This window comes from Psammomys obesus, unplaced genomic scaffold, assembly GCF_907164565.1.
Source record: "Psammomys obesus unplaced genomic scaffold, mPsaObe1.curated_primary_1811, whole genome shotgun sequence".
Taxonomy (NCBI): Eukaryota; Metazoa; Chordata; class Mammalia; order Rodentia; family Muridae; genus Psammomys; species Psammomys obesus.
In genome coordinates this window covers 24,015,651-24,029,534 of record NW_026596134.1, presented here as the reverse complement: position 1 = coordinate 24,029,534, position 13,884 = coordinate 24,015,651, and the positions used below count along the sequence as shown (strand labels likewise).

Here is a 13,884-nt window from a genome sequence, read left to right as displayed (position 1 = left end):
GAACGAGTGGGCGGGAGCTTACAAGAAGCTGAAAAATCCAAACATTAATCCCTTCTTGCACGGCTGGTGCCAAGGAAGAAGGAACATGGTCGAAACCGTCTTCGATTTTTGGCAATGATTGCTCCATTAGATTAAAATCTAACAAAATAGTCTCACCTCGAAGCCAGTAAGGATCTCAGAAGCCTCTGAAGGTCATTCCAAGAGAGGAGACACTGAGGTCAGGCAAGGCTGGGATGAGAAGTCAACAGCTCCTGTGACTTGCAGGCCAGGGTCACTGGGCATGAAAAGGCTTGGTCTCACTTGGTAAATGCTGGGAATGTACCCTTGAGCTGTCGCTTGCTGGCTGCTTCAGTAATGTTCGTCATTCAACTTTAGGGACAGTTGTCCCTAGCGTGACAGCCAGGGCTGTCCTGGAACTCACTTTGTAGACCAGGCTGGCCTCGAACTTACAGAGATCGGCCTGCCTCTGCCTCTGCCTCCTGAGTGCTGGGATTAAAGGCACGAGCCACCACTGACCGGCTCAAGTTCTTGTTTTTTTTTTTTTTTTTTTTTTTTAACCATGGCCGTCTTTATTCTATTTTCTGTGGGTCCCAGTGACCAATGCCGAGAATTGGCCAGAGATGTTGGCTTAGGGATCTTACATGACACATGACTCAAAGAAGACTCAACCTGACTACGCCTAGGCTGGGAATCTCTGGGCTATCTCCTGCAGGCCTGGGAGGGTAGCTGGCAGCTGCTATGTGGGGAAGAAACACTGGAGCAACACGCGGTATCACGAGGGTTGGTCCAACACTTAGGACTGGGGTTATTTTCTTCACGCTATCTGTCTCACCGATTAGAGGAACCATTGCTAACACTTTGATTGTTCAGATTAAATAAGATTGTTATCCCTTCTTTTCTATTTTGTTTGAAAAGGGTCTCACCATGGTGCAAAGTCTGGACTCCAACTCCTGGGCAGATGTGATCCACTGGCCTCACTCTCCTGGGTAGCATTTGGGATTATGGCCCAGTCACCATGCTTGGCTATATATATATACTTTTAAAAGCAATTAGCACTTGAGTATTGAATATTGTAATCTTGCCTCTAAATAAACTCTTGTTTTTTCAAAGACAGAGTTTCAGGCCACCCAGTCCCACCTCCCAAACTCACCATGTAGCCAATGAAGATACCGAACTCCTGACTTTCCTGCCTCTAACTCCCAGCTTCTGGAAATACAGGCTTGCAGCACCGTGTGTGCCTGCTTTCAATAAACTTCTTGAAGGCAGAAATCACATACACCACATTTTACAAGTCACCGTAAACTTCGTAGACTGTTTATTAGGTTAGTGCTTATCTGCCAAAAGGAAAGAATGCCACATAGTCCTCCCGGCACAGTAACTTAAGCAGTAACTACGAAGGTCTCCATACATCACGAAAGCCAGCGCTCACAATGGTCAACAATAGTGCTTTCACTTACTCATAAACGTGTTTAGTCAGAGTTACAAATGTAGGCCAGTCTCCAAGGCTAACCTCCCTGGAGCAGCCTTAGAGGATTTTGCTATCTGGAGATTTGTTTTGTTTTCCCGAAGTCAAGTAAAATTGGCTTGGGAAAGATCTGGTTTAAAACTGGAAGGTGGCACACAGCACCTAGGAATTGTGAGGCGGACTCTTTAAATACTGGGGTGGAGGGGCGGGGTCGTTGTTAGGGACGCGGGGGAGATGCCTGTTTCCAGGAAGTGACATCAGCGGCCGCGGAGATGGACGATTTACTGGACCTGGGAGAGGAGAGACGACGCAGCTCGGCCACCTCTGTGAGGAGCGATGCTAGGGGCTGGGGTCCGGCTCGGCGGGTGGGACAAGTGGCCAGGCTCCCCGAGAGGCCCGGAGTCGGGACAGACCCCGGCAATGGAGGGTCTGCGCCCGAGCCCCGCCCGCCCCCGCCCTGGGGTTCTCTCGTGGGCAGTCCAGTTCCGGAAGCTCTCCTGAAAGCTGCTGGGAAGAGAAGTGGCTGGGGATTTCTCTTCCTCCCTGTAACCCCCGCTCCCCCAGGACTGGAAGCCAATACTCCAGTTTGGGAGTCACTTGGTAAAACAAAACCAAACTGTTGATGAGCCGGAATACACCTAGCCTCGGCCTCCTTGCTGGTAGAATGGAGCTGTTGCTGTGCATGTTGAAATGGGGTAATGCGTAAAAAGCATTTACCTTGGCTGCTGTTTCCTCCCAGGCCATGGCGATCATGTAGTCAGTAGATAATAGAACTTGATTGAAGACCTGCCTCCAGTATGTTCTGTCATAGCCTCCACCACGACCGGAATAACCGTTAGAGTTAGTTGAGGTCATGATTGGGTGATAAGTCCTTAGTTTCTGCTGTAAAACCTCAGGCGTTTTGAAGGGCCCAGGTAGCATCCAATGCCCCAAGGTGCTAAGGGGCAGGAGCCAGTTAGTTGAGAATGGAGCAGGTTTTTTAAAAAGCTAAGAACATTAAGCCAGCAGGACTTTCTGATACACAAACCTTTTCAGTACCTGGGATGTGAATGTGGTGATTTTTTTTTTTTTTCATCCTTTCCACAAATACATATTGATCTCTGCTGTGTATCAGTCTTTGTTATAGGCAATGGAGAGATAGCAGAGAACAGAATGTCACTGGCTTTTGCCATAGTGGGACGGTGTGTCTGTGTGTGTGGGGGGGAGGACAGACCACCCTTAAAATATGTGATTTCAGCTTGTAAAGTGGTTTTCCATGTTGTCAATTTACAGGGTCTTTAAATAGTCTCAAACTTTAATGGTTGTTAGAGAAATCGATTGTCAACAGCATTTACAGACACAATCATTAATTTTTGCTTTAGGGTAATTACTGTAGGAACAGATACCTAATACTTGGACAAACAAAAGAGGGTACCTTCCCAGAGAAGGAAATGAGCTCTGTTATCAGAAAGATTGTTCCCATCATCCTTAAACCTAAAAGATCGACATCACAACTTAAAGGTTGATAATTGCACTATGATGCCCAGATCCTACTTTAGCATAGATGTGTGTACACACACACACACACACACACACACACACACACAATCCTTTTCCTTAGAACACTTAGCACTGACTTTTCAGTGGGATGTGGTGGGACAAACCTGGGATTTGAAGTCACAGGAAGACTTTGCTACTTAATCACCTCCCTGGGCCTCAGTTTCCTCTTTTATGAAACATAGTCAGTCTCAGTCTTTGTCCATACCATTGTGAGACTCAGGCCTGGTAAATGAGATCTGAGAGCGCTTTGTTCGTTTTTTTTTTTTGTTGTTGTTTTTGTTTTTTTTGTTGTTGTTGTTTGTTTGTTTTTTGTTTTTAAGTAAATGATCATGCACAGACAGTCTTGAGCACCCATTAGAGTGCCTCAGAGTTTTGGTTTTTTGTTCTGGGGAATGTTGGAGACAGGGGCCTTGCCCACTAGGAGGGCTTGGGGAACACCTGCAAATGTTTTGTACGGTGACTCAGAATCTCGAAGGGCTGTGGCTTCCACAGGTGATGTCTCAGCATTCCTGTGGCGGGCCTCCCTCCAGCCTGGAGATGCAGAAACAGCCAGCCAAGCAGAGCTCACTGGATTTCTCTGGTGTCAGTTGCCACGAAATTGAGGAATTCTTTCTGAAAGCCTGTCTGGTAGCTCTCTCAGGTCAAAGGTGGGAGTCTTCTCCACCCGCTCTGAGCTGTGGCTTGAGGTGTCTGCCCAGGCTAGCTATTTTTCTAACTGTGTGTCATGGGCAGAATGATGTCTTCGTTTTTGCTGTACCTGAGGCTGTTGAAACCTCATGATCAAGAACCTGTATATTAGCCGGGAGGTGGTGGCGCACACCTTTAATCTCAGCACTGGGGAAGTAGAGGCAGGCGGATCTCTGTGAGTTCGAGGCCAGCTTGGTCTACAGATCGAGTTCCAGGATAGCCATGGCTACACAGAGAACCCTGTCTCAAAAAACAAAAACAAAAAACAAACAAACAAACAAAAAAAACGAATGAACAAACAAAACAGAAAACAAAAAAACCTGTATATATCCTATTCTACGTAATACAACTGACTTGGGTGTTTTCTCATAAGGGTTTTAGAGAGTTCCCTGTGCATATACCCAGGTTACTCAAACCCTGCTCTCGGCCATGCCATAAACCTGCAGTCCTGGCCTACCATGTGTCATACAGGGCCTCAAATGCTATTGGATCAGCTGGGCTCTCCGTCTCTCCTTTCAGGGGGCTAAGATGGGCCGCCGAGCTCAACCGGAGCCACCACAGGCTGAGCATTACTTCAACAGCAAGAATTCTTCCTTGGCTCAGACCGGAGAGGTGAGTGCTGCAGAGACAGAAAGGAAACAAGACAGTGTGGATAAAAAGCCCTGTAAGAATAAACGAGCCGGTAACCGTCAGGGCTGTGGTGCTCTGTGTTTGTTTGGAATGAAAGCCTTTCCACGTGTCTCAGTTTGGAAGTTCCCTTCAAGGACATTTGTCCTAGTGGGAACATTTTTTTTTTTTTCAGACCCAACTGACTTCTGAACTTTTTTTTTCTTCTTTCTTTCATATTCATAGTGTACTAAAAGACAGGGTCTCATGTAGCCCAGGCTGGTGTGGAACTCACTGTGTGACTGAGGATGACCTTGAATTATTACTGATTCTCCTGCCTCTAACTGCCATGCTGTGTTGTTTGAGGGAATTTAGGATTAAGCCTAGGGCTTCATGCGTGCTAGACAATCACTGTACCACCTGAGCACACCCCCAGCCCTGTAGAGCTTTTTATGCCGTCTGAAGTGAGGGACTGGGACGCCAGCCATCCGGGAAGGTACACAAGGATACTGTAAGGTTGGCTCACACAGCTAGATGTTTGCTGCTGGTAAGGACCACTATTCCCCAGTCTCTGCCCTCTGTAAACGTCTCCAAGAGCCCTCCACCTTTGGGGAATGATGCAGCTTCTTTGTGAGAGGTGGGAGATCTATGAACAGTAATATCGGGGTTCACTCATCCCCTTCGTTTGAATAGTCTGTGTTTCTAGAGTCTCCCCGACCTCTGCATGCCGTCTTCTTAGGTCTGCTGCCTCCTGATTTTGCAGTACCTGCCTCAGGGCAGGCTGGGTTATTTGCTCATTGTAGTTTGCCATGTCTCTCTTCTCTGCTAGAAAGCGAGTCATTAGACGGTGGGACGCCTGGCTTCTTAGTGGCTTGTCGAACTCAGCAGTTGACAGTGGCTGAGCGGACCGGTGCTGAGAAACCTGACAGGCACACAGGTGCACGTTAAACAGACACACCGCACGTAGAGATCACATTAGGGGTCCGTCAGATACAGCGTCACCGCTTTCCTAAGCTCTTTACGTGGTCGTGTCTGCATATCTTTCACTTTCCCACTTAGGTGTAGAGGCGTAACTATGACCATGAGGAATTATTATTGTACCTGTGACCCCGGCACGTAAAATCTGGCAGCTGACCCTTCCTTCATCAGCAGGAAGACCCTCCGGAGGGCATTAGGGCCTGTAGGTCATATGACCACTGTACAAGGTTTACTGGTACCCAGTCAGCGCTGGTTAACGCTGGAAGGATACAGAACAGCTCTGCCTGATCTTCCAAGAAATACTGGCAGTCTGTGCCTGTGCGTGAACGCGCGCGCGCGCGCGTGTGTGTGTGTGTGTGTGTGTGTGTGTGTGTGTGTGTGATGCACAGCTGTTGCCGACTCTGGTTTTCAGCATTTTCCTGAGAGGTTGTTAGGAAAAGTCATTGTGCTCCTGGGCTCACTGGTGCCCCTGGAAGCAAGGTGCCCTGTGGGATTCCGGAATGCCTCCCTCCCCTTCCTGTGTGAATGGGGGTTGAAGCTGCCTGGGCAGCCTCCCTTAGGACCAGAGACTCCCTGTATTGTGTGAGACTTTTTTGGCTTTTTTTTTTTCTTCTAAAATTAGATCCAGGAATTGTGCCCATTTACACCCAGCTTTGTTATGTTTATTTTTATCCAGTCACTGGCTTTATTCAGTGGTGATATCCCTAAAAATATAAGCGTGGTTACCTGGGAACTGTCAAGCCACTGTTACTTCGGAGTTAAGTAGGAATTAGTTTTGAATAAATAGTTATTTTAAAGTGAGGTGGTGGAGTTGGGACGTGGAGGAAGGAAACAGAGAGACACGGGGCTTGCCGCTGGCTCTTCTGATTGCTCGGATCTTAAATCCGCTAATCTCTGGAATCCTCCACTCCATCATTTGTCAGCTGGTGACCATGGGTACCATTAGATGAATGTGAGGATCAAGTGAGCTATGCGTTTAAGCGCTTTGGCAAACTAAAAAACACCATGTAAGCTCCCGTTCACTCAGCACATTAGGGAGGGAGGGAGTCTTTGCTCTCCGCTGTCCCTGTTGAAGGGCTGCAATGAGATGATTAGGGCGGGCTGTGGTGGCACGCGCGCTGTGATCCAGGCCCTTGGTTTTCTCCTTCCGCCATGGATCCCCACCACGGGATTTGAACTTAGTCACCAGGCTTGCACAGCAAGCACTTTATCCACGAAGGGTCCTTGCCCGGGCTGCAGCCACATTGTGTTTGACTTACACACAGTTACACTTTTTAAAACAGTTGGTTAATACTTACAAAATTTGAGAAACCTGGTATAAAAACTCACATTTGGGGTTTCCCCAGAAAGGAGAAGCTTTTCCCAATGAGACCAGTGGGATGGCATTTCTGTGTGGCAGCAGTTGGCCAGGGCACTGGTGCCACCATTTTAAGGGTTACTAGGCATCTCCTGCTTGCTGCTTTTTGTCTACCTGTCTTTCTATTTGTAGTGCCGATTATGGAACCCAGGGTCTTGCACGTGCTAGCAAGTGCTCTACCACTGAGCTGTACCCTAGCTCGCTCTTTGAATAAAATAAAATGATGTCACTAAGTTGTCCAGGATGACCCTTAACTTGCCATCCTCTTGCTCCAGCCTCTGAAGAGCTGGAACTGCAGGCATTTGCTACTGTTTCCAGCTTGTGCCTGCTGCTGCCGCTGCTTTCTCTACCTCCTCTTTTCTCTTACTTTTGGTTTGTGAGACAAGGGTTTCTCTATGTAGCCCTGGCTGTCCTGGATCTCACTCTGTAGATCAGGCTGGCCTTGAACTCACAGAGACCTGCTGGCCTCTGCCTCTGAAGTGTTGGGATCAAAGGCATGCGCCACCACCACCTGGCCATTTTTTACATTTTGTTTCTGGTTTGTTTGTTTGTTTGTTTGTTTCTGAGACAGTTTTGCTTAGTGGCCTGGGTTGGCCTCAAACTTAGGGGTCTTTCTGGCTCAGCCTCTTGAGTGCTGGGGTTGCAGGCATGTGCCTCTGTGCCTGGCCACTTCACCCTTGAACACACCGGCAGGCCTGCTTGGTCTGCGTGGTGCCCATTTCTTCCCGAGTCTCAAATCTCTGCTGTTTGGGCATGATTTCCAGGCAGCCTTCTGCATCTTCAGTGCTGACTTTGGCTACATTCAGCAGACACTTTCCTCTGGCCTGACTGAAACAGGATCAGCTTTCGAGGAGTTCAGTGGAGGACGGACGGATGTGGTCACTGGGCGCTGTCCTGTGTCATCCTCGTTTCCTGCTGTGCCGTGGGAAGCATGTGGCTTTAGTTCTCATGGTTTCAAGATGACTGATGATCATCCAGGGGTTGATTTGCATTCTAGGCAGGAAAGGAGTTCAGGGCATACCCCCTGAATGTTCCCCTTTAGTTAGGAAACAGTAGCCAGTGACCTCAGCAAGTATACGGCTGGCTGCATTCTGTCGGTCAGCACATAGTTTTACAACTGTCCTAGCTTTCAAGAGAGTTTTTGTTTTTGTTTTTTTATTTTTTGGTTTTTTTTTTGGGACAGGATTTCTCTGTGTAGACCTGGCTGTCCTGGAAACTCACTCTGTAGACCAGGCTGTCCTGGAAACTCACTCTGTAGACCAGGCTGTCCTGGAACTCACAGAGATCTGCCTGTCTCTGCCTCCTGAGTGCTGGGACTAAAGGCATGGGCCACCATCGCCTGGCTCAAGAGAGCTTTTAGTCCACTCAGAATCGGGTCTCATTGTTACCCCTCTGAGTTTTAGGGGCTTTTCCAACTGGGACAATGATGTTTCTCAGTGGGAGAGGAGGAATGGCTGTGAAATAGGCTGTTTGGAGCTGACCTGATGGGGCTGGGAGCTGGGAGCTGACTCAGCCAGCAAAGTGCTTGCCAGGAATATCAGTCACTTTACTGCTGCTGTGATAAAACTCCACGTCCAAAGTAACTGATAGAGGAAGGGCTTATTTGGGGCTGATGGTTCCAGAGGGAGGTGAGTTTATCAGCATCATGGTGGGGCGCTGGGCAGTAGGCAGGAAGGGTTGGAGTAGCGGCTGGGAGCTCACAGTAATTTTTTTTTTTTTTGAGATTATAATTACATCATCTCTCTTTTCCTTTCCTTTCTCCAAATCCTCCCATGTATGCCCTGCACCCTCCCCAAGAACTCACATCTTGAGGAGGAAAAACAACAGAAAAGTATTGTCTTGAATCTTTTGGATTGTCAAAGCCTACCCACAGGGCCACATCTCCTAATTCATCCCAAACAGTTCCACCCACTGAGGACCAGGTGTTCAAACACATGAATCTGTGCTGGCCATTCTTACTCAAACCATCACCCTGAGAGCATGGGGAGACCTGTGTTAGGTCCCCTGCACCCACATAAAAGCCAGGCTCAGTGGTGCTCACCTGTAACCCCAACACTGGGAAGTGGAGACAGGGGGATACCTGGGTCTTTCTTGCAACCAGTAAGCCAGTCTGTGGGCTCCAGATTGGGTGAGAGGCCCCGTCTCAAACACTAAGGTGGGAAGCAATTCAGGAACTACACCTGACCTCAACATTTGGTCTCTGTGAACATGGAGAAACACAGGTACAGACACAGACACACAGACACACAAAGAGGGAAGAGTGGGAGATGCTGATAGACACTAACTCGACATTACAAATTAGAATTTACAGCTGGGTCGTGATACTGCCCACCTTTAATCCCAGCACTGGGGAGGCAGAGGCAGGCAAATCTCTTGAGTTTGAGACCAGCCTGGTCTACAGAATGAACTCCAGGACAGCCGGGGCTGCTTAGAAAAACCCTCTCTCTTTCTCTCTCTCTCTCAAAAAAAAATTAGAACTTATACAAAATTTTAAATAGACTGGGGTAAGAAAGGGAAGACTCGATTTTTGGCTAACTCCCTTCCCCACATTCTCCTCCAACTCCTTACAGTTTTCGGGGGGCACCTTGAAGTCACTTTCCTATGTCTCCATGTGCCTAAGAGAATTGCCCAGTACTGCACCTTATTTGTCTTCTCCTTTCCATTTGGTCACCATTTAGGGGCTTTCTGCCCGTGGAGTACACGCAGCTCAACCCAAGCCCACACCAGGAGAGGAGGAAATGTCTTTTGGTTTGCTTGATCATTCTTTAGATTTCAGAGAACGCAGAACTGCCCGGTTTTCCTGAATTAACAGGAAGCCAAACTCCTCTGTCACTTCACTCGCATGGAGTCTATTGGAGTTGTTCTGTGGTCTCTGTGCCTGTCTGTCCATCTCCATGTGATGTATGGACTTGTTCACACAAGCTTATGCATCCTGGAGGTTGATGTGGGGTGTCTTCCTTGATCAATCTCCAGCTTGTTTTTGGGGGGACATGGTCTGTCCCTAAACCAGGAACTGATCAAGTTAGCTAGGCTGGCTGGCCAGTAAGCTCTAGGAAGCTGCCTGTCCCCCAAGACTTCCTCACTCTCCTGAGGTTTAAAGCCGTGAGCCAAGCCACTGCCCCTGGCTTTTACATGGGTACTGTGCTGGAGACTGAGCCCAGGTTCTCATGTCTGTGGAGCAGGCATTTTACCAACCACTTAGCCATTGCCCCAGCCGTCTGGACTCAGGCCTGATTTTTTTAGGGCTATTGTGGTAACGTAGCATCTAGCAATGGGGCCTCCAAGAGATGCGGAGCACTGAGAAGGCTCACAACCATTGCGTGTGTGTGTGTGTGTGTGTGTGTTTGTGTGCGTCTGGTCACAAATCAGGCTTGGATCAGGTATGTAGTTCAGTTAGCAAATCAAGTCAGTAATTTAAAGAGTGCCTTGCTGGAAGATAGTTCTGTAGTATGCCTGAGAAAAAGCAGCGGTGAGAGTTAAAAGTGGCTGTCTCTACCTCATGAGCCATTCTGCTGATTCAAACGATTCTTACATAATTCCTTTGAGAAAAGCCTTGGGCCATCCAGTTATGTTACGCTGAGTTTGGGCAAAAGTAGTCTTTGGCAAACTGCTCCAAGGCTGGTTTAGCTGTGGATGTGTGTCTCTCCCTTGCTTCTATAAGGTGGCTTTTGGCCTGAGCTTTATTTCATAGATAGAGATCAGATCCTCTGTTGAAACAGTTGCTTCCTGTCTGCTAAGTCCATGCCGCAACCTGTAAAGCCTCAAGGTGCTTCTTGAAATAGACGTCACCACTTCACTCAGGACCTGAGAGGCTGGATCACTCACCCTGAGCCGCCAGCTCTTCGCTGCCTGTAGCCAGCCACTCCGAGCCCTAGGCGGGTGTGCAGAAGGGGCTCTGTGAGAGAGCAGAGAGGCCATGGAGTTTGTCCTGGAGTCTTGTGCAAAAGGTGTGAGTCCTCCTTTGGGCACCCTTATTCGTCTAGTTGTAGAGAGCAATGTTTGAGTCACAGCTGTTCCTTTTCTCTCCCCCCCCTCCGCCCCCAATGCCCTCACTGTTCCTCCTGAGGACACAGAGCTCAAAGTTAGCCAGAATCTTGCCCCAGGAATCTGAGAAATGCTGCTGGAATCATGTTCCCAAATTAGGCCAATTTCCTCATCCCCAAAGCCACCTCCCTCGGCCAGTGCTCCCGTGGCACTCAGCATTACGTCCCTCGCCCTCGGCCTGTTCCCTGACTGGGCTGCCAGCAGGGTGGTTATTTTCAGCCCAATAGGCTTATCTATTGACCCTTTTTTGGTGACATTTTTCTCCTTTCTCACAAAAATAACTCTCATGATTGGTCACATTTTTCAGCCTTTTTCGTAGCCTCTTCTCCAATCGGCTGGCTTGAATGATGCCTCTGATAATGTTGCCAAAGAGGGACGCAGAGAATTTGATGCGGAGCTGTTCACCAGGAATGCATTTTCCACACTTCATATTTATGTCATGCTTCGAATGCCTCGGTTTGGGCTCTCCCTCCGGGTGGGCAGATACACATCACCAACCCATCCCCAAGCCTGGCTGCTGTGTGGGCGGGAATGTCATGTCAGGGGGGAGCTCACCATTCGAAACCAGCATCTTCATTCCTGGCTTTTTGGCTGCCCTAGGACAGTGGTCCATCTTCTTGCCTTCACTCGAGTCCCATGCTGAAGTTTGATGCTTACCAAGCTCTTTAAGATTCTCTTTCTCATCTTTGTTAAGTCAGAGATACATACCAGAGGCCTAGGCCAGTAGGTCTGTAAGTCGTCTGTTGTCGTTATCTGCCTGAAAAAAGGTGACGACTGTCATCTTGCCTCCAGTCCCAACTCTGCCATTTGCAGGGTTACTCACAAGTTACTCACCATGCTAAGCCCGTTTTCTCATCTGCCAAGTAGAGACAGTGGTGCTGGTTACCCCATAGTGCTCCTGGGGGTTAACTGAGAACAAACACAGCTTTAGAGCGGTGTCCGACACAGGCAGCTACTACTGACATTTGTCTTTAGTCAGGAGAATTAGAACCTGTTATCAATTTTTCCTAAGTTTGCAGTTCTGGTCAGGAGTCAGAAGTGTTCATATTTCACAGAACTAACTGGTTCTTCGGGCAACCTCCCCAAAACAAACAAACAAAACAAAACAAAACAGAAAAACAATGTTGGGATGGGAACTCTTTGGAGAGGGTCTGTCACTGGAGACCCATTCTGTCTCCTCTGTGAGCATGCCTGCTCAGACTGTTGGCCAGTTATTTTCCAGTGCTTGTCCACGTTCCAGAGAAAAACCTGTAGTTGTTGATACATCCTTTAGTAGTTGTGAGGGCATGAGAAGGAAAGTGAGAGGACAGGAGTAACCTTGGTGATGTCAGTGGCCTTGGATAAAAGATAACATTCATTCATTCATTCATTCATTCATTCATTCATTCATTCATTCACCTACAAAGCTTGACTGAAAAGCCTTCTGTGTGCCAGGTCTTGTATATTCATGGTCACTGTCTTCTAGAACCTGCAAGGAAGATTGTGGCAAATGGAAGTAAAGCCAAGAGACAGGAATCAGCTGTGGGGCTCCTAATCTCAGGGGCACCCAGATGAACTCCCCAGAAAGAAGCCATGTTTGAGCTGAGACCCAGTTTACACCAGAAGAAAAGGGAAGACTTCTCACATAAAGTGAGGGCTGTTCTTGAGGCAGGGAAAGAGTGTGGCAAGTCGGCTTTGTGCCGGGGGTCACGGGTGCCCTTGGGTTTGAAACCAGCCTGCTTCCCATTAGACTTTTCTATGTTTGTAAAGAAAACCTCTGAGGTGGGCCCACAGATCTCATACTGTCTCCATCCCCAACGCTGGGGTTACAGTCATATACAGCCATGCCTGGCTTTTATTCATACCCAAGTGCTGGGGATCCAGGCTCAGGCCCCTTTGCTTGCGCCCCTCCTAGCGTGTATCTGTGATCTGTGTAATTAGTTAGGCCTGTCTTCCCACCAGTGTGAGCTCCAGCTGTTTCTGCTTTGCTTCCTCTGGCCCTGGTGTTGATGTTTGGTAGGTCCTCAGTTCTGGATAAAGAAACAGAGAAGAAGCTCAGCAGGGGTCGGGGTGTTGGGCTTTGTGTTTGCTAGTGAGGTGCCAGTTTGTGGAAGGCCAGTGGGAGATGCCCGGGACGCTTTGTTGTGTGGTGCTTTAGCGTGCCAGTGTTCTCAGTGAGAGAGTTTGTAGGCTCAGAATAGAAGGGGCCCCTTGACAAGCTGGGGAACAGGCAAAAGTGGAGGCGTACCCACAGTATGTTCATTGCTGTTAATCGTCAAACGGAGTCTGGACAGGACTCCAACAGGGTAGAAACCTGGAAGCAGGAGCCATGGAGGGGTGCTGCTTACTGGCTTGCTCTCCATGGCTCGCTCAGCCTGTTTTATTATAGAACCCAGGACCACCAGCCCAGGGATGGCTCCTCCCACAGTGGACTGGTCCCTCCCATATCACTCACTAATTAATAAAATACTCTAAAGGCTCACCTACAGACTGATCCTATGGAGGCATTTTCTCAATATTTCCTCCTGTCATCTAACTCTAGTTTGTATCAAGTTGACACAGGAGCAGCAATCATGCAGGCCTTGTGTTCAGGCAGGAAAGCTGGGGGCTTATTTTGCATGCTATGGCATGCACACAAAGATGTTGAACAAAGACATTATTGACTTGGTTTTCTAGGAAGAGAAATCTGTCATCTCTATTAGAGGGTGGTCTAGAACAGAGAGCATTTTGTCAGGGTGATGCATGGAGTCAGGTGGAGATGACGTAACTGAGTGAAGGCAGTAAGTATTCCCTAGCTTCGTGCTGTCCCAGGGTGCTTTTACAATTTCTGGTGCCCACATGGTTAATGTTAAACCAAAACCAAAATAAACCCTCCCCTTTTGAACTTAAGTATTTTTTAAAAGAAAACTGTATCAGTGACATTACAGCTTCTGGTAGTTAGATATTTCAGGATGGATGTGAAATAGTTGCAGGTTCTAACGGGCGGCAAAAGCAGCAAGGTCATTGTCGCTGAAGCTCAGGAAGCTGTAAGCTTACAGGTGGCTTAAAATGAAACCACTAGTGGAGAGTTAGCCAAATGCCCATGTCAGTGTATTAGTTCCTTTTTAAGGCTTATTCCATCTTTACGCTTCCACTGAGGGAAGCATAAAGAAGGCTTATTTCATCTTCATGCTTTCACTGAGGGAAGTCAGGGCAGGAGCCAGGGAGGAACACAGCCTATGCTCTCACT

At 48.2% G+C, this 13,884-nt stretch overlaps 1 protein-coding gene across 2 annotated transcripts in view; it reads left to right on the top strand.

The window, feature by feature from the left end:
- The first annotated feature begins 1,733 nt into the window (after window positions 1-1,733).
- The window catches only part of Ift43 (intraflagellar transport 43), a 71,125-nt gene continuing 58,974 nt past the window's right edge, over window positions 1,734-13,884 (top strand). The window contains exons 1-2 of one of the 2 annotated variants that reach the window (XM_055592971.1): window positions 1,735-1,791; window positions 4,211-4,303. In XM_055592971.1, coding sequence (XP_055448946.1) covers window positions 1,738-1,791; window positions 4,211-4,303 — 147 coding nt within the window. In that variant the 5' untranslated portion in view covers window positions 1,735-1,737. Of the gene's footprint in view, window positions 1,792-4,210; window positions 4,304-13,884 lie in introns of both variants that reach the window. The other variant, XM_055592972.1, reaches the window with a different exon arrangement.